Source organism: Protopterus annectens, chromosome 15.part0, assembly GCF_019279795.1.
Source record: "Protopterus annectens isolate FY-2018-M chromosome 15.part0, PAN1.0, whole genome shotgun sequence".
Lineage (NCBI taxonomy): Eukaryota > Metazoa > Chordata > Ceratodontiformes > Protopteridae > Protopterus > Protopterus annectens.
In genome coordinates this window covers 214,318,105-214,339,475 of record NC_056749.1, presented here as the reverse complement: position 1 = coordinate 214,339,475, position 21,371 = coordinate 214,318,105, and the positions used below count along the sequence as shown (strand labels likewise).

The 21,371-nt window shown below is 42.5% G+C and overlaps 1 protein-coding gene across 2 annotated transcripts in view; it reads right to left on the bottom strand.

The window, feature by feature from the left end:
- Window positions 1-21,371, bottom strand: part of ASB12 (ankyrin repeat and SOCS box containing 12) — a 110,772-nt gene that overhangs the window by 46,419 nt on the left and 42,982 nt on the right. For both annotated transcript variants that reach the window (XM_044057569.1, XM_044057570.1), the window contains exon 2: window positions 10,309-11,135. In XM_044057569.1, the coding sequence (XP_043913504.1) occupies window positions 10,309-11,119 (811 nt within the window). In that variant the 5' untranslated portion in view covers window positions 11,120-11,135. The remainder of the gene's footprint in view (window positions 1-10,308; window positions 11,136-21,371) is intronic.

Sequence of the window (21,371 nt, the reverse complement as noted above, 5' to 3'; positions counted from 1 at the left end):
AATTCTGGAGACCGCGAGTCCTTTCGTGGCTCTTCAGCCTCCCACACGTCATGAGGGATTGCCCGGCTGTGCTGCTCGGAGCCAGTCGGGTGTCGTTTCGCCAAGCACCTAAATGCCTGGGAGTCAATCACTCAGGACAGATGGGTGCTTCGGATCATTGCCGGAGGTTACTCCATCCCATTCAAATACTCACCCCCACCGTCCAAGAGAATCCCGGACCCACCACCCAGTCAAAGGAAATAGCAGCCGCAGAAGCTTTAAAGCTGCTAGAAAAGGAGTCATCAACCGGTCCCCACAGACCAGATCGGATCAGGAAATTACTCCAGGTTCTTTTAGTGCCGAAAAGACAGGGGACCTGAGACCAATATTGGATCTCAGCAGACTGAAACAATCCGTCGAAATCCAAATTCGAATGGTCACGTTACAATCCATTCTCCCGTTGTTGGAGAAGGATGTTTGGATGTGCTCCATAGACCTCAAGGACGCGTATTATCACATACCGATACATCAGGCGTCCAGAAGGTATCTGCGCTTCAGCCTGGGAGTCAGTCATTACCAATTTTGTGCTCTGCCCTTTGGTCTCACCACAGCCCCAGGGTGTTCACCAAGTGTTTGGCAGTAGTGACGGCTCACCTGAGAAGTCTTGGATTCCAAGTGTTTCCCTATCTCGACGACTGGCTCCTGACTGCCACCACCAGGCATCTACTAATGGACAACCTCAAAGCCACCATCTCCCTGGGTGTTTCCCTAGGGATTACATTCAATTGGTCAAAGTCTGTCTTGCTGCCCTCTCAGCATAAAGTTTATAGGAGCAGAGATAGACTCAAGATTGATGCGTCTTTCTTCCTGCCGAAAGGATCCGAACTTTACAGGGCCAAGTTCAAGCTCTGATCTCGAGATCCAAAGCCCCAGCCAGGATGGTCCTACAGGTTCTAGGCTCAATGTCTGCCACGGTTCTTTTAGTTCCTCTAGCAAGGTTACACATGAGGATTCTTCAGTGGCTCTTGTCAACTCAATGGTCCTTTCAGGATCTTCCCCTCAATCATCACATCATGATTACGGAAATATGCAAAGGGACCTTCGCTGGTGGCTTCAAACATCCAACTTGGATCAGGGAAAACCCTTTGTTCTCCCCCCTCCAGTGGTTACCCTGACGACAGATGCCTCCCAGATAGGGTGGGGGGGGCATTGTCTGGGCAGGCTAGTTCAGGGCTCCTGGCTTCCGGAAGAAGCTCTTCTCCACATCAACGTGTTGGAGATGAGGGCTGTACTTCTATCCCTACAGGCCTTACACAAGTTTCTTCCTCAGGGCATCATCGCCATCCACACAGACAACATGTCGGTGGTTTGGTATCTGAACAAACAAGGAGGGACCAGATCGTATCCCCTTTGCAGAGAGGCCATGAGAGTGTGGGAATGGGCTGTAGCTACCAACCGCTTCTTGGTAGCGACCCACATCCCGGGAAAGTCAAATGTATTGGCGGACAAATTAAGCAGGACAATTCTCTCTCCTCACGAATGGTCTCTAAACCGCACAGTAGCAGCCCAGGTTTTCAAGAGATGGGGGCGCGTGCTGCGACCTATTTGCAACTCCACAAAACACCAAGTGCCAGAGGTTCTTCTCCTTGATTCCACATCAGGAAGTACCAGCCATGGATGCTCTAGCACAACCTTGGCCAACAGGGCTACTTTATGCCTTTCCTCCAATTCCACTCCTTCCAAAAGTTATTCAAAAAGCCTCTCAACTGGGGTCTTCAATGATTCTGATTGCCCCATACTGGCATCGTCAGATATGGTTTCCTTACCTGAAAAAGCATGCAGTGGACGATCCGTGGACCTTAGACCTGATCCCGGATTTGCTAATCCATCAGTCGGGACATTGGCATCAGTCCCTTCAATCTCTAAAATTGACAGCTTGGCTCCTCCACTTCCAACCTTAGTTAGAAGGCACACACTAGACCCGGAAGTTGTTCACATTTTATCTTGACCCACAAACCCACCACTAACAAATTGTACCTCAGTAAGTGGAAGAGGTTTGCTATCTGGGCTCAACTCAAGGGCTTAGACCCTATCACTGCTCCTGTCCCAGAGGTTTTGAAATTCTTAACATCCCTGTTTAATCAGGGATCTTCTGTCTCAACTATTAAAGTCCAACTAGCTGCTATCTCGAAATTCCATGAATCCACGGATCCTCCTTTGATGAGCAGCAGACTATGCAAAACGTTCATTAAAGGTGCCAGTCTGTTAAGACCACCAGTTTTCATCCTGCACCTCCGTGGGATCTTGATTTGGTGCTTGCATTAACATCCACCCCTTTTGAACCGGCTGCTACATGAATTAAAATATCTGTCTTGGAAAACGGCATTCTTAGTGGCTATTACCTCTGCAAGGAGAGTCTCAGAACTTCAAGCCCTGTCTATTAAACCACCGTACTTGATTTTCCACAAGGATAGAGTATCACTTAGGCCTAATCCATCCTTTGTCCCCAAAGTCTGTTCTAGTTTCTGTCTTCAACAATCTCTAGAGCTACCAGTTTTCTTTCCAAAATTCTCTAATGAAGCAGAATATACTCTCCATAAATTGGATGTTCACAGGCAATTACGCTTCTATTTAGACAGGACTCAGCAACTTCATAAGTCAGACCAGTTGTTTGTGTCCTTCTCAGATAATAAATTGGGCCAAACCATTACAAAGCTACAATCTCAAAATGGATCAGAGATTGCATAACTCAGGCCTATTCTTCTTCTTGAATAAACAACTTACATCATCTATCAAAGCTCATTCTACAAGAGCTATGGCTACTTCTATAGCCTTTCATTCCAAGCTCGCTATATCGGAAATTTGTGCTGCGGCTACTTGGTCCAATCCGCACACTTTCATTTCCCACTACAAATTGGATGTGGCATCTAGAGGACGAGCTTCATTTGGTTCCACGGTACTCAGGAGTGTTTTCCAGTGAGCCACCCAGGATTCAGGTGCTAGGGACGCTGTCCCATCATTCAGAATGTAGGCGAGATAGGATCACATAACATCTTTTAGTTATGTACTCACCATAACTTCAGATGTTTGGGATCCATCTCGCCTACATTCCTGATACCCACCCTCCTTCCCCCTGCCTTGCAGATCAGAAGAGATTGAACGGTTTTGAGCTCCACTGTTTTTTATCTTGTTCATCTGACGATGTTATATAAGCAGGGTATGCATGTGTGCATGTATGCGGACAAACTAGATCTGGGGGACTGGTAGTGGTGCATCCTGGGATATAGTAAGCTCAGCCAATAAGAGACTTCGCTCTTTGGCATAAGCGTGCCGAGTCGGAGCCGAGGGATCGGCTCCGAACCCATCATTCAGAATGTAGGCGAGATGGATCCCAAACATCTGAAGTTATGGTGAGTACATAACTAAAAGTTCACTCTTAAGTGCAAAAATTGCTGATCCATGCATCTATTTCCCAAACCTGTCCAATGCCCTTGACTCCGTGTTAAGGGAATGGACAGATGTACTCTTTTCTGAGTGTTCCTTCTTGGCTGCTGCCACAACCATAGCATCAACTGGAGACCCTTGCTCCAGTGTGCTCTGTTCTTTGGGGCAAACAAGATCTTGTCTGGTTTCCTTGGACTCAGCTCCATCACATCAGGAGCCTTCCGTGTCTGCTGCTCCACCAGATGTATGAGGTAAATGCAGGTAGTACTACCTAACAGGTAGAAAAGCCAGCACCAAAAGCTTTGAGGAACACGGACTCCTCAGTAGAGGACACATCAGTGGACCCAACCCCCTTGCTGTTTCATCAATTCCAGAATATCACCAAATGTGACGTCTTCCAGAAAGGAGCATGGGAACCCTTCATCATCAACCAAATATGTGTCTTCCATGACTGACTGTAGAGAAGAGTTCAAATGTTTCCTTTTGTGTCTGTTTCCAAGACCCTGCCACATTTGGGCTTCTGGGGAAGGGTCAGAATCAGACTGGGAACTTGCACTGCAGGGATCCCGAGTGCTAAAAGAGGCTGACTGCACCAGTCAATCAAGTTGTAGGAGCTCAGACTCATTATCCAGTGGAGGTCAGGATACACTTGATCATGGCAGAGACACCTCTTTTCTTGGTCTAGAAGGAACCCTTTCAAATCCCTCAGATGTCTCAAAAGCCAAGGACATGTTAGGAGCTGAAGAAGCCCTCCTTAGATCAAAAAAAGGGGCAGGATGAGCAATCTCTGCTCCACGGCAGTTTAGCACCTACACACTGAGAGGGAGAGAGAGCTCTGACAACTTAAGGGTCGACCCAGCCTCTCGAGCCTCAACTCCATGGCTTTGGCTTCTAGACTTGTCCCAATCTGACAGACTCAGTGAGTAAGGGATACCATCCAAGTAAAAAGGACTATTGGCTCTGAAGTAGGTGCTGTGTGGAGGCTTGGATCAGTGGACTTTTGATCTGATGGTCATATTGGAAATGGAGGTACTAACAGAGAGGTGGACAGAGCCAAACCTAGTGTGCTTGAAGGGTACACTGCCAGGAGGACCCCCAGTTGAATCAGCATTCATGGGAAACCTCCACATAATCCTGTCAATATCTGCTATGGTAAAGCTCCTTGTGGAATGAAAGGACCTCAAAACTGAAGCCACTGAAGAGGTATGGGAGGAATGCCTCCTGGGAGGAAAGGAGAATGTAGCCCATGACTAATCAGCTTCAGTGAGAAGTGTGGAGGTGGCACTGGTGAACAGATCCAAAGTGTTTCTGGATCTGAATACTCTGGTGTCTTTGGAGCTGTACCCAAAACTTCTGCCAGATCCATACAGTGCTTTCTAGGCCTCTTTTCTAATTAATTTTCTTTTTACCTTATTTTCTTTTGTTTTTGTTTTTCCCTCTCTGTCTCCTTAGAAGGTTTGATTTTTTTCAGCTTTCTTGGCCAGAGGAGAAGACTCAGAAGAAACAGTGTGTGTTAACATTTCCTCTTGGATGGGAAGAAGGCCATCAAGGACTAATCTGTCCTTGCTTCACTGTTAGACTTCCATACCTAATGAGGCACATGCATCACAGTCACTGTCCAGGTGTGCCACACCTAGACACGAGTGAGGGTCCTGTGGGGAATTTTGTTTTCACTGGCTGAGCACTCCTTGAATTTTGTGACCTTGTTTGACATAACGGAATTCACAAAACCTCACAATAACAGTTAAACACAAAGAAACCACACCAAAAAATAGTAATACAAAGAATCAAAGAAAAAAATCAACACCCTTGGCTAAAGAAGATAATAATTGAGAGAGAGGATACGCCAACTTGCTCATAGGAGGCTAGAAAGACAGGAGAAAATATACTCGGAAACATTTTTTTTAATAAGGGAAGGCAATTTAAACGAGCTTTAGAAAAAAAAAATAGAACTGAACCTACAGCAACAACTCAAAAAAGATATTGCCTATCTCGCAAGTTCAAGATCAGAGCCCTTGTAGACCACATTTTTCTGACAGACACATCAAATGAGACCTGAGGTAATGGGGACAGAGGGAATTATGGGTAGGGGAAGAGTCAAAGCCCTTAATCAACAGCTTCTAAAAGGTGCCAATCTCGGATTGGATCAGATCCAATAACCCAAAGTTTGAATTGGATGAAAACAGGCATCATTAGATCCGCATTTATGTACTGAAATTTACAGTTGTTAAAGCATGAAGAGCTGTAAATGATTCAGCTTCGTATGCAACCCGAATAAATAGCTTATGGTTACTCCGCAAATTAGCATGGTACAGCCAGTACAACCAGAACAATTTTAAAGAAATATTTGTTTTGCATAAAAATAGTCATGTAACACTGCTACTGCCACAGAGTAGCACATAGCCTTAGTCAAACTCAACAAATCTAACATTAGATGCACGCACATTTAATATGCTTGCAGCCAGTACAACAAAATTTGTAAAAAATAAATCATTTATTAATCTATTGTATATACATAAAAATAGGCTTCCCTCACATATCAAGCAGAGTATGTCCCTGGAAACCTTTAAAACCAATCTAAATTATTGGATGTATGATCTCTTAGTTTCTACTAGGTAAGCAGTCCAGGAGACCATTAAAGAGCCCATCCCAATTTTTCAATTGTTCCAAACCACTGTTTGATTAATTAACTTGCTCAAGGTCACATAGGAGGCAAAGAAGATCTTGAGAATAAACCTGTACTATGGAAAGCAACTCATTAACCATTCTTAACCTTAATCTTCTGTGCTAATTGACAGACTTCACCTGAGATGTTTGATACCCGCGGTGGTGGTGCTGCGGTAGCGTTGTCACCTCGCAGTAAGACGCTGTCCAGTTCGATTCTCAGCTAGAGCGTCTTCTGCGTGGAGACATGCGTGAATGGGCGTACCTTCGTTGAAGGTTGTGCATCAGGGCTGGTAACTCGGCACGTAAAACTCAACTACCAATCATTAGCGGACCGGAGTTCCGCTGTGGCGACCCCTAACTGGGAAAAGCCGAAAAGACACAACAACCTGAGATGTTTGATAATATACTTAATGGAGGAAACTATTAATCCCTCCCATCAATATTAGTTAATATGGCTGAGCTCCTTGCTGGTCTGTTTAGCTGTAAGCTTAGTAAGGGCCTATGAACCTGAGGTAATGTAATGCAAATTTGTATTTAGGAAAGGATGCAAGTTATGCATAAAACTGAGTTGCACTATAGTAAAGTTACACAGATGGATTGTGATTCCTAGACAACTATACAATAAAGCTCTCAGTCACTTAGGTAAAGAATCAGGGGCAAAGACCTAAAATCAGGAGGAGTTTTTAACTATAGTTTTTAACATTGAATGTTAGTAGAATAATAGGATTTCACCCAAAATTTATTTCCCGAAGATTAAGAAGCCTGAAACTCTAACGACTGGCATTATTTAGTTACTGTAATCATGAAAAATTACCAGAATTTCAAAAATTTTATGGTGGACAGGCCAAATTTTGAGGCAAGATCAGAAATACACTGCAACATGAGGGACACTGGAGAGCAGTGCCATAAAATAAAGCACAAGGCAGATACTAAGTGGATGTGATGCATTATTCAGGCCAAGTCAAAGTAATACAAATGAAGATTTGCTCTTTGGAAAGTACTACGTCAGAAAACGTGTCCAGTGCTTAGACTGAATAAACAGGTGGAACAAACCACAGTTAAACTGTTGCATTAACAGGAACTTAAAGTGCAGGGGCCTAGAACAGCAGTAAAATAAAAAACACAGTATTTAATACTGTAAAACTGGTAATATCCTATACTAGTAATGTAGTGGATGTTGGTGCCATGTGCCCAGCCAAACCATGGCACAGAGAGTTATGCTTAAGGCAGAGCTTTATCAGCCTACCTAGTCAGGAGCTCAGAGTCTTCTACAGTGCTGACAACATGTACTCTATGACATTTGAGTTTGACTTGTAAGCCTTGCCAGCAGAGAACAGTGCAAGTGTAAGCCAATCTGCCAGAAGCCCAACCTTCCACATTTGTCAGCATCTTGCATATATTAGTAGCCTTAGTTGGTGACACATCTAGTATGTGTCAGCATGTGAAGAGATGTTCAACAATCTTACTTGCTTTGCAAAGGAATGCCTATACCTGTCATTCCAAGGCTTCCACGTGTTAAAGCCTTCCTATCCCCATAGTGCCTTTCAGGCAATGTTCAGCTAGTGGATATTCCAACATAACTAACATAGCAAATCCAAAACAGGATCCCATAAAAGTGGCTCTGCTCAGTACTAGAAGTCTTGAAACAAACTTCCAGACCTTAAAGATCTCCTGCATTTGGAACAAATATATATCTATGTAATTACAGAAACTCAATTTGAAAGTTCAGAAAGCATTCCCTCCAAACCTGGGTGTTATGCCTATCATGCCATCAGACCTGATGGCAATTCAGATAGTGTCTCCATATTAAGGACTATATCACCTCTAGACAGATTCCCAGAGACCCACAAATGGAACTCGTTCATCTCCAAATAATGCTAAACAGGACTGTCAGTTTAGCCTCTTACATGACACCATCTACGTCCCTTAAAAGTCCTATAAGGTTCCTAAATGTATTCGATGAAGTCTCTGTAAACATGAACTCCATTATTTTGGGAGACTTTAATTACCTCTCTGTAAACAAGTGCCTATACTTCCAAATCCAAAGCCTGCTTATTTTTGGGACCTGATAATATATCTGTTTAATAAATGGTAAGCAATCACGGGCAGAGACACTCTTTTAACATGTTTAACCTGAGTTTAGCTACTGGCTTTGTCCCTGAGGTTTGGCAGACAATAGTGATGCCACCCACAAGGGTGGCCCTTCTACTAATCCCAAGAACTATAGGCACCATCAGCCTGACAAGTCTTACAAAGCCATAGAGCATATTATAACTGACCTGATAAGCTGTTACTAAAAATCTCATCAAGATAGACCCACATCTGTTTGGCTCAGTCAAGAATAGATACCACCTAATGAATTTGGTCAACTCTGAAAGGGTAACACAGGCTATTGATGGCGGGCATGCTGTACTCGCAGCATCCATTGAACTGGCCTAGGCATTTGGCTGCATCCTCCATGCTAGCATAGTTACGAATATATCTGTAACGCACTAAATTTACTATGTAGTAAGTTAATAAATTGACTGAACCAGTGAAACCCATACCATGTGGGTTAGCAGGTACCTCATCATATAGTATGAAGGTGACCAGTGGTGTTCCACAGGGCTCACTGCTGGGACCTCTTTTGTATTCTCCAGACCATGGACTACAACCTCTGGCTAACCAAATTTGTAGATGACTATAAACTGGGCGTTATTGTCATACCTGGTATGCTAAACATGTGTTCAAATTAAATGGTAAAAAATACAGTACTGTCACATTTGGCAAAACAGTCCCTCCCCCCAGCATACAATATAGACAGCACCCAGTTTGAAAATGTTACTGAAGACCTTGGAACCTGGGCTGATAATTCGCTGTCATTTGATCATTATGTAAGAGTAGTCCAGAAGGTCCTTCTACTTAGAGCAACTAATTGCCAGTGGAATATCTTCATCGTCTCCTTGTGTTCAGTATTGATTAGGTCAGTTATTGAATACAATGCTCTCTTTGGGCTATAACTCACTAGACGTATCAAACAAGTAGGAAGACCCCAGACATTCCTAACTGAGATGAACACTGGCTTAAAAATACTAACCTACCAGAAAAGACTGGAAGCACTGACCCTTTATTCAGCATCTTACAGACGTCTGAGAGGGATATATGCCTTGCCTTCTATGGGATTAGGGACCAAGTAGTTCTGGCTCCCTTGCTTTTTTTTTTTTAATGGTTCCACAAATAGCAGAACCGAGGAACTAAATTTTCATCAGCATTTCTGGAATTGACTCTCCCTGCAAATCAAGGGGTATGATGTGTTATCTTCCTACAAATAGAAGCTGGCTGATTGGATGGGTATTCACAAATTCACCTCTGGCTTATCTGGCCTAGCCCTCCCTGAAAATGGAGGTACAGTGGAAGAGTAAATAACAACAAGGAGTAAATGGCTGCCTTGTACTTCCTAGGATTCAGACATCACAAGTTCTCCAGAGTCACTTTCTGCCATACTTGTCATCTTCTTCTGCCTCTGACCCTCAACTTCCTCTCTCTAAAAAAAATAGTCTTGTTAATTCAGACTTGAACCTTCCACATCCTTGCTAGCCCCTTCCAACAGTCAATCTTCTCTCTCTCTCAAATGCACATGCAAACAAACTTTTTATATGATAATACAGTAGTCTGTATCATGTTCTTCCTACTTTTCCCCATCCAGTTGGCCATCTTACTAGCTCTACTTTGTAAGCTTGACTTCCTTTTCTGTTTCACCTCCAGCACTAGAATCTTGTCTCTTCTGGCAAATTAAGTAAAAATGGTTATTTAATAAGTGTTTACTCTAGACTGTTCTGCATCTTATTTATCACTGTGTGCTATGTAATTGGTTACTGACTGCATTATGGGACGCATTTTGTCATCAAACATTAAATGGTCTTTTCTAAGACTGGATAATTAGTCTCCATAGCTGCATCATTATTTACAAGGCAGTTTTGCTAACAATGTTCTAGCCTTAAACCGCATCAAAACAACAGGCATTAGGAATCTTATAGTAACCAGAACAGATAAGGTTCAGAGGTTATATCATTCATATTCATATGCAGCCTCCCAGTTAATGCTAAACAAGGTTACTCTTTCAATATTCATTTTCAGATTAACAGTGCATTTTGAACACATTGACATCATGAGATGCAATAAATGACTAATGAAAAACATGCTATTTGTGTTGCATCTCATGCCAATTGCATCCATTACCTCTTTCATGATTTACAAGATCCATCGCCTCACATTTCACAGTGTGATCCACGACAAAAGTTGGGAGGTAGACATTGGCTCCAAAGTCAATGAGTAGCTTAATATACTCTGTGCCACAGCCATGTTTTAAGCAGGAGTCCAGCACAGTTTTAGGATGATTAAGCCTTGCCAGTACTTCCTCATCTATGCAGTTATAATCCGGGTCTGCTCCATACACAAGTAGGATTTTAAAGCACTCTAGTTGTCTATAAATAGCTGAGAGATAAAGTGGTCCACTGCATATTGCGGGATTCCTGGCCCAGCCAGCAAGTTTCTGCCTGACATTGATTTCTGCATCATGATTTAGCAGTTCTTTTATTATCTCCACATTTCCTTGCCTTGCAGCATTTAGCAATGGAGAACAGCCATTGTGTATGCTTCCATTGGGATCGGCCCCTGCTGCAAGCAATGCTTGAACACACTCTAAATGTCCACCTCGAACAGCGATGAAGAGTGGAGTCTGTGCTTTCACATCTAAACTATCTACTTCTGCTCCAAAGCTGAGAAGCACTTCTAAACATTTCAAGTGGCCCTCACAAGCTGCCAGACGAAGAGGGGTTCCAGGGATACCCCAGCCACTTCGTCTGTTAATGAATTTCTTGTATTTTTCTTGAGACAGGAGTTCAGCAAGCAGCTTGTGGTCATCATTTGATACTGCTTGAAAAAGCAATTGGCTTTCCTCATTGCCTTGTTCTTCTTCTTTAGCTTGAAGCATTGAAAACATCTTTGTAACATCTACCAGAGACATTGTTGTTTGATCTTTTAGTATCATATTTTTCGAATGTCATCTGTAGTCCAAAAGGGAAGAGAGAAAAAACTCAAAATATATACTGTGTTTCTGTGAGCTTTCACATAAACATGCACAGTTCTGCATTAAAGAATTGAATTCCATATTCATCCAACTATTATATGAAGTTCAAAAAACACAATGATTCAAAGGGTATATTGCACCTTCTAGTGGGTAACTGGTAATTTATAGAGAGCAAAATTATAGACATACTTGGGCACCAGCAAAACCCTACATTAGCAAGAAATCACCCGCTCAAGGAGCCCCCAAACAGAGCTCCTCCAAACCAACTTCCACGTTTTTTCTTAATAAAGGATGCAAGGTAAGTAATTTCCTTTCATCAGAAGTTAATCTGTAAAATTGAATAATTCAAAATTAGATGAGAAGTATACAGGAACATTTTACCAGGCAAGCAGAACTTTTTAAGGCATCTTTACAGCAAAATGACCAAAAGATAAAACAGAAAAGAGCATTCACTGTTGTGGGTGAAAGACTCAAGCAAAAATAGATGAACACAAGATTTCATGTAAAGTAAAATAATAGGATGATAAACAAATAAGAAAACCTGGAAACAGATGCTTGTCTTTCAGGAAAAAAAAGGAAAGGCAAAACATGTCAGCATGTTTTACAAGATAACTTCTCAAAGTACATGCTCTTCAAAATTGACTATTTTTTTGGTTGAAAGCCACCGGGATTAACTAAATAGTATGCTAAACCAAATGCACCACCCAGACCAGTCATTGTCAAATTTCTATCTTTTTTGTACAAAGACTTGGTAATAAAAAACAACCTGGAAAAATCCCCCTGCAAAGGTTGGATATAACCAGTGCAGGTGGGACAATTTTTATTCTGTAAAAAACACTGAGAATAGGAAAGCAATGCAGGTCTTTGATTACAATCTCAGACAAAAGAAAAGTTCATTCTCTTTGCCCTGCCAGAATAAACTGGTGTATGCACATGAGCAGAAGAGTGAAGCTATACAAGAAATTTACAATTACAGACATACTTTTACATGAACAAGCTCTTATATTTTAAGTGGACTTCTGTATAAAAACTTTATATTTGTTGTTTGGCACCGGTGACCATACCACTTGCTTAGATGCAAAATGAAAAAAAAAGTAGTAGCTGAACTTGTTCATAACCATTTAGATATTGAGACCTTTGTTTCCGTTGTCTTTGCTCATCTGTTAACACCCTTGATGGATGAAAAGTGACCCCATTATCACCTCCCAAAAGTGAGTCCATAATAAAGTAGGTTTGTGAGCTTTAAAAGCATAGTATTGTATTCTGAAAGGTATAAAATCATAATTATTTTAGCATTTACACTTTATTGTCCCACTGCTTATTATCTTTACATCAGCTGAGCTTTATAAAATGTGGATGCAAGATCTTTGAATTGTGCCATTAGTTTTATAGGTATATACTAGGCTAACGACCACCAGGGCTTTTATAAGCCTAGCTGTGCAATCCAACTCAGTTGTATCCCTACGTATCATGGGCATTTGTTAGGAGTGGGTATGTTAGGAACTTTCTAGAGGTTATATGGGGGAGGGGTATGCTAATTTGGGCATTACTGCCTGCCTCTATCTATCAGAGGCATGGGAGCCAGACCTGGGTGGAATTTCCGATTTCCCATCCATTGGTCAAGGTTACCCTTAAATAGGGTCAGGGATAGACTCTGCTTCTCATGGATGAGGAGCCTGTTTCAAAGCATAGGGATCCTTTGAGCCACGTCTGTCTCACCCACATCTTATTTATGTCACAAGTAAAATTTAAATCCTTGAATATGGTGGTTCTGATGCTGTTCATTTTGTGAATGTGCAAAAGCTCTATCAGAGCTGGATCAAAGGATGCCTTGTATGCCAGGCATAGATTGCCTCTCTGAAACCTGTAGGAGACGGAGTATAGAGATAGGGCTTTAAGGTGATCCATACAGGACAATGTGTTTATACTCTGGATTCTCCTATTAAGGAAACTTTGTGGATGTTCCAGCTTTTGCATATGTCTGATCAAGTGTATGCCAAAGGGGGCATTATACTCAATGATGGGTCTGATAAGGCCAAATAAAGTGGCACTATTGCTTCCTTGAACCTGCATGACATGCTCTGAATTATAAGTTGGGTGACATAGAATGGTTTCCTTACTGCCTTGGCCACATGTTGGTCAAAGGCCAGATTACTATCTACATATGTCCTCAGATCCCTAACTATCAGGTCAACTCTTAGGGTGCCTTCTTGATGGAGTTATTGGCCTAGGTGTCAGTTTTCACAGAAGGCACTATAATTCATTTCTTGGCTTTGAGTTTTACTCCATGATTTTGCAACCAGTCATTTGTCTGTGTTGGCCCTCTTGTAAGATGTTTGTGTCATGAGGGAATCTATGATAGCTCCCAGTTTGCAGTCATCCACAAGCTTAGTCATCCAAAGGCCCTTGACATTAGCCTTCACCTCCAAGAAGTAGATGCCAAATAGAAGCAGTCCCATCATGGAGCCCTGAGGTACCCCACTGGCTATCTCTTAGTGGAGGTGGTATCACCAGTCCTGACTTTGTATCCTGTCTAGGATCCAGTTCAGTGACTTTGTGAACTGTACCCAAGTGGGGTATTGTATAATCTAGGTGTACAGATAGGTGGTATGCACTGCATTCCATTGCCTTGGTGACATTCTCAAAGAAGTCCACGAAGATTAGAAGGCATGACCTTCCCCTGACAAAGCCAAACTGGGTTGGATCCAGTGTCTGAAGTTTGCTTATGTCTTTGTTGATCATTTCCATGATAATTCATTCCATGGTTTTGCATATTAGATTAGTTGGACTACTAGGTCTGTAGATGTTCATTGTGTTACCCTGCTGCAGTCATCACACTTGGGTTATCCTGCCGTCAGGCGGTCCCACAGTTGGCCTGAATTCCAAAGTCTTGGTCCGGCATCGGTTGCTGTCGCTTCTTCCCTGACATCAGTGCGTCAAGGGTATATAAGAGGCATCTGACGCCATTTTCTCCAGTCTTTCTTGCCGCGCGGTGCCCGAAGCAGAAGCAGTTCACAACGACACCTGAGATTTTCGATTTGAATTTCAGTCCGAAGTCTTCAATAAAGCTAAGTACCCCATTGGGGAACATTTTCTTGCCTCAGTCCCATGTCAGAAAAAGTTAACAATTGCATTTCTTGTGGGAAGCAAATACCTCATAAGGACTTCCATTCCTATTGCATTCCTTGTCTAGGCCCAGACCACGACGTCACATGTTGTCGGTTTTGCACTAGGTGTAATAAACGCACTATCAAACGCCATTTTGACTTTGCACGGCATTACTTTTGTAGGAAATTCAATTATATCATGCCATCGGAGCAGCCGACGACCGCAATTCATAAAAAACGCAAGGATAAGGACAGGCAGCCTAGGAATAAAACAGACCCCGAGGCCTCAGCTGGGCCTGTCGCCGGTTCTCCAGTTTTCAGTGAGGCACCTATGCAGCCCCTGATGACTGCAGAGCTTGAACCCCAGACAGCTGCCGACTCCCAAGCGGAGTCTACTAGGCCGACGCAGCCATCTACCGACACCGGAGCAGATTTACACCGGTGCAGAGGAAACACCTTCGGTTGCAGAAGGTGTCTTCAGACCGACTACACTCACCATTAAATCGTATGCTAAACTTAAAACTCCTTTAAAACCTAAGAAAACTGTTCATCAGTCTACAGGTCAAGACCTCATGCCTAAGAAACAGATGCTTAAGATGGCTGAAGATTTAATTACCCTTATCAGGGGTTCTCATCCCCCTCCTGATAAAAGACCAAGACAAGAGGAGGATTATGCATCCTCTGACCAGGTTTCTCTCTCCTCGGATTCTTCTGAGGAACAGGATTACACTTTTCCACCTTATGAGGATTCTGATGCTGAAGACTCTATTCCCTCAGCATCTCCCCCTAAAGACTACTCCTTTGGGGAAACATCACATACCATGAGGGAACATTTCCACTGGGAAGGCCAGGATTACTCAGATTCTAAGAAAAGGCTCAGAGAGTTCCTTCTATTACCCCAGCACAGACTTCTTGCTATTCCTCCTGTTTTAGATATTGTGGATGATGTCTACTTGGAGTCTAGTTTAAATCCAGACTCTCTACCTCCTGCTCCAGCCAAACCAGACAGATACTACAGAGTACCTGACTCTCACAAATTCCTTTATAAAAGCCCTGTAGCTGACCCAGAAACCATATCCCAGGGTCCTAAGGGAGCAAAGGCTTCTATGGCTAAAAATCCTGTGCCCTCTGAAAGAGATTCCAGAGCCCTAGATAGATGGGGAAAGAAAATATACACCTCTGCAACTCTAGCTATGAGAGCATTAAATTGCCAGTTTCACATGTTGAAATATCAGCAATTCCTAATGTCTCAGTTAAAACAAAAAAATGAGCACACACTCAGAACAGCCTGAGTTCAAGGAAATGCAGAATCTGTTGCATGCAGCTGAACAGGTGGGCAAGCATATTTTACAATGCGGATTTGATTCACTGGAAGCTTCCTGTAGAGCAGCTGTTACTGGCTCAGTCATTCGTAGACATGCTTGGTTAAAAGAGCAAACCCTCCCTGACCATGTTAAAGCAAAATTATTAGATGCACCATTACAACAGGATGTATTATTTGGTGTCAAAGCAGAAGAGGTTTTAAAGAAAATGGAGGATAAGGCTAAATCTATGCAAACGGTCAAGGATTTCTTGCAGGTACAACCCCCTCGCTTTAGCAGAAATTGGCCAACAAAAAATTGGTCCTTTCCAGCTTCAGACAGATCACAGAGGGGCAAATACAGACACCCAAGGGGCAGAGGTCAGTCACAGGGCCCTTACAAACCTCGCCAATGGGGTTCTGCTACCCAGAAAGGAGGAGAAGACAGGCCCCAAGCTAGCAGAAGGCAGGCACAATGACTCTATCCTCAAACTACCAAGCAAATCTCTCCAGGCAACACCCTTGGGAGGAAAACTAACATTTTTGCAGACAACTGGCACATCATCACAAAAGACAAATGGGTTCTAAACATTGTCTCTCAAGGATACAGATTCCACTTTCATACCTTACCAAGGATCAAAGGAATGCCAAACCTGCCACCAAATCAATGGGCAAAGGCACAAAAACAAATTACAGCTCTCATAAACATGAGAGCCATTCAACAGGTACCTACACAGGAGCAGGGACAAGGATTTTACTCAAGACTCTTCCTAGTTCCAAGAAAGGACAAAGCATGGAGACCCATTCTGGATCTTTCAATTCTGAACACCTATCTGCAAGTACCAAAATTCAAGATGCTAACACTACAGCAGCTTCTTCCCATGCTGGGCAAGAAGGCTTGGCTAGTCGCTTTGGACCTCAAGGAGGCATACCTGCATGTCCCTATCAGACAAAATTGCAGAAGATACCTCTGCTTCACTGCAGGTTCAACGCACTATCAATTCTCTGCACTGCCCTTTGGCTTATCTACTGCACCCAGGGTCTTCACAAAATGCCTAGCACCAGTAATTGCATACTGCAGACAAAGAGGAATTCAAATATACCCATACCTGGATGACTGTCTTATTCAAGCAGAAAGCAAGGACATTCTTCTACAGCATCTGGCATTTGTCAAACACCTTCTAAGTTGCCTAGGGTACACAGTAAACGAAAATAAATCAAAACTAGTGCCCTCACAAAACATAACATTCCTGGGTGTCCGCTTGAATACAACGGCCCAGATGGCTTATCTCACACCAGACAAACAACGGCAACTGTTTCAATCTTTCAAAATAATGGCAACAAAGACTCAACTCCCTGCAAGAAAAATTCTGCAGGTCTTGGGATTCATGGCATCTTGCATTCTACTAATACCATTTGCAAAACTGCATATGAGGAAATTACAATGGTACCTGAAAAGTGTATGGACTCAGCACAGCCACAGCTTGGAAACAATGATTCCACTCATTCCCTGCCTTCAACAGGAGTTTCTATGGTGGGCACAGGCATGTCACCTCAACAAGGGTCAGCCTTTCACCTTACCCACAGCCAGGCAAACTATGACAACAGATGCATCGGACTATGCCTGGGGAGCACACACGGCAGGACAGTGCATTCAGGGCAAATGGACTACAGATCAGAGACACCTGCATATCAATCAAAAAGAAATGCTAGCAGTGCAAAATGCCCTAACAGCTTTCAAGGACCTTCTACACCCAGGACAACTACTAATAAGGACAGACAACACCACAGTTATGTGGTACATAAACAAGCAAGGGGGCACACATTTCTACCCTCTATGCAGGCAAGCAATGACTTTGTGGAACACTGCACTGTCTTACCAGGTTCAATTACAAGCACATTTCCTGCCAGGAAAGAAAAACACATTGGTAGACGACCTAAGCAGAAACATCATGGATCCACACGAATGGAAACTAGATCCACAAGTATTTGCAATGATAGCTCAAAAATGGGGATGCCCAGACATAGATCTGTTTACAAGCCCCCACAACCACCAACTTCAAAAATTTTGCACAAGGACCTTCCATCCACTAGCTTGGAAAGTGGACGCTCTCTCATTCAGTTGGAAAACATTGACAGTGTATGCCTTCCCTCCACTGCCTCTTCTAGCAAAGGTACTGCTGAAAGTCAGATTAGAGAGGCCACAAATGATTCTCGTTGCACCAGATTGGCCACGCCAACATTGGTATCCAATTTTAAGGACAATGGCCCAGGGCCCACCATGGATTTTGCCACAAATTCCACATCTGCTCACCCAGCGAGACAATCTGATTCTACACAGCCAGCTCAAGACTTTTAACCTGGCTGCATGGCAAATTACCTAAACAACCAGCCAACACCTTTACCCAAAGCTGTTATGGATGTCATTCTGGAGGCCAGGAGGCCCAGCACCAGGAAAACCTATTCAGACAAATGGAAAAGATTTTGCTCCTGGAACCAGGCTAAAGGCCTAAATCCCCTGGAGCCAAACATTCCTCAAATTCTACAATATTTAACTGAAATGTTACACAAAGGACTTTCCTTTTCATCTATTAAGATCCACGCCTCAGCAATTTCAGCTCATTACAGCACGGATCCTCCTTTATTTTCACATCCACTCCTAAGACAGTACCTCAGAGGGGCTAAGAACTTAAGACCACCAAGGAGAGCTCCAACACCTACTTGGGATCTCAACTTTGTCCTGGAAAAGCTTACACTGCCACCCTTTGTACCAGCTTTTTCAACTGATTTAAAATTTCTTTCATGGAAAACTGCCCTACTACTAGCAATAACCTCAGCTAGAAGAGTCTGAGAGCTACAGGCACTAATGGCAGTGGAATCTTTCCTCATTTTTCATCAAGACAGAGTTTCTTTATGGACTAATCCTTCATTTATGCCAAAGGTGGTATCCAGTGTGGCCCTAAACCAAACCATTCACTTGCCCACCTTCTTCCCAAATCCCCAGAATAAAGGAGAAAGACTCCTGCACTCTTTGGACATTCACAGGCAATTACGTTACTACTTGGATAAAACTGAGGTTTTCAGAAAAACTGACCAGCTCTTTGTAGCCTATGCTACAGGATCACAAGGAAAAGCTATCTCAAAACAGACCATTTCTAAATGGATAGGACATTGCATATGTTTCTGCTACATACATCATGGGAAACCAGTACCTGCTAACATTAGGTCCCACTCCATCAGGGCTACAGCTACATCAGCAGCCTTTCTCAGGGGAATGCCAACCAAGGATATTTCGGAAGCTGCTACTTGGAGTTCAGTGCACACCTTCACCAAACACGATCACTTACCTCTTTACTCTAAGACTAGAGCTGGTTTTGCCACTGCAGTTTTGCAGGGCCTACTAGCCTCTTCTAACCCTGTTTGACTACACCTCCCCTCCTTAGCTTTGGGATTCAACCCGTGTGTAATGACTGCAGCAGGGTAACACGATGAACATAGTACAGTTTTGTAAATACCATAAATGTAGATGTTCAAGTGTTCACCCTGCTGCAGCCCAGGTTACCCTCCCTCCATCCCCTCTGAACTAGCTGAACTTATCACTACCACTTTATCCTATACTACCTCTGTGGTGTATTTGCTTGTACCTAAGGGTTTTGTTTTATTTTTATATAGCTATATATATATATATATATATATATATATATATATATATATCTTTTGCCTACCTTTTGGGGGCACCTGACATCTGGGGCAAGAAAAACTGAAGAAAATGGCGTTGGATGCCTCTTGTATACCCCTGACGTCAGGGAAGAAGCGACCGCAACCTACGCCGGACCAAGACTTTGGAATTCGGGCCGACTGCGGGACCACCTGATGGCATGATAACCCAAATGTGATGAGCAGGGTGAACACTCGAACATCTAAATTTATGATGGGTACAAAACTGTACTTTTCTGGAATCGGTTGATGGTCCACCCTTATGAAGTTGGATAACCATTTCAGTCCTTCATTCTCATGGTACAAAGCCTGTTTTGAGGCTATAGTTGAAAAGTGACTCAAGTGGTTCTGATAGGTCATTTTTCGATCTATTTAGGGGGCATCCCGGAATATTATTGGTGTCTATTAAGGTTGTGTTTTTGGCTTTAGTGAGGGGTTATGCTAGTAGGTATTTCATGAGGGGAAGGCAGGGGAGGAGTGAGGTGGCGAAGTTTGAGCAGAATTGTCAGCCAGAAAATTTGGTATTTCACTCTGCTCAGTGAATATGGCACTATTTACAAACAGTGTTGCCTTTGAGGTTTTGGACATAGCTGTTGAAGGCCTTGTGGTAGTTTTACCGTGCGAGACTATCTTGACCTTGTAATTGGCCTTTTTGACTTAATTAGTTCTTTTAGTTTCCTGATCAGTTTAGAAAGCTCCCATCATTATGAGAGTTGCTCTTCCTGATGTTAGCCATGTTTTTTTTCTCCTTTTGTTATATACCCTATTAAGGTTAGGATTCCACCAGTGTGGTTTGTTTTTACAGTATGTTTTGAGATTACTTATAATAGGTACAGCGACATCTATTCAGCCATTTTACATGGTTGTGCAGGGTATTTATTTATTTATTTATTTATTTATTTTATTTTACATTTGTTGACCGGGAAAGTCCGACTGGATACATGTCCATTTTCAGCGGAGGCCCGGGGAGAAAAGCTCCAACATTAACAAATAGGTATACAATATGTTGATATAATACAATTTGTTCTCATTAGGTAGTTACACAAATAAAGGAGACATTTTAGAATATTTCTACTCATTCCTCCAAGAATATATAAAAAGAAACAAAAATACAAAAAAAACACATAGTATAACAGAATTTTTTCTCCTTTTATATAGACCCTTCGTATAGTAATAACGGGTATTAGAGTAGTATGCAAAGATTAGAGATTTGCATGGAACAGGGGATAAGAGGGAAAACAGATGTGTGAAGAGGTAGTGGTTACATAGTTAGACCTGTAAGGAGGAGAAAAAAAAACTTGATTAGGTGGAGTCAGACTGGGCTTATGCATTGGCAGAGCCAGTGTATCTGGAGGTGGTGATGTAGCCTCTTTTGAAGAGTTTTATGGAGGAAATGATGGTGAGGCTAGGTGGAAGGGAGTTCCATATTTTTCCTATTGCATTGGCAAAGAGAGCATCACCCCCTGAGTTGTTGGATTTTACCGTTTGAGCTAATAGTTTGTTTGAGGAGCGTAAGCTATTGAGATTGTTGTAAGGTTTGATTATGTTTTTCAGCGCAGGGGTTTTGTCAGATTGTTTAAGAATTTTAAATGCTACTATGAGCTGGCTCTGCTGGAGAAGGTTAGGGAATTCGATCCAACCCAGGTTTTGTAGGTTGGTACAATGATGGGTTCTATAGGGCATGCCAGTTGCAAATCTAGCAATATGATTATAGCAACATGTAAGTTTGTTTAATTCAGTTATGTTAAGATTAGTAAAAATAGGGGAAGCATATAAGAGGGTAGAGAGGAGATGGGAGCGGGCAGTGGCCATTTTTGCTATTGGGGTAAGAAAGGATTTTATTCGATAGAGCGAACCAAGTTTTTTGTTAATGGTTTTAATTGTTTGATTAATATGGATATCATATTTAAGTTTATTGTCAATGTTAACTCCCAGAAGCTTAGTGTAGGAGTCTGGGGAGATGTTTGTCCCATTTTTGGATTGAATTGTAAAAGGTGTGAGTATGACTTTATGAGTGGGGTAAAAGATTAACAGTTTGGTTTTGTTTGGATTAAGAATAAGTTGACGTCCCAGTAACCAGTTCTCTACT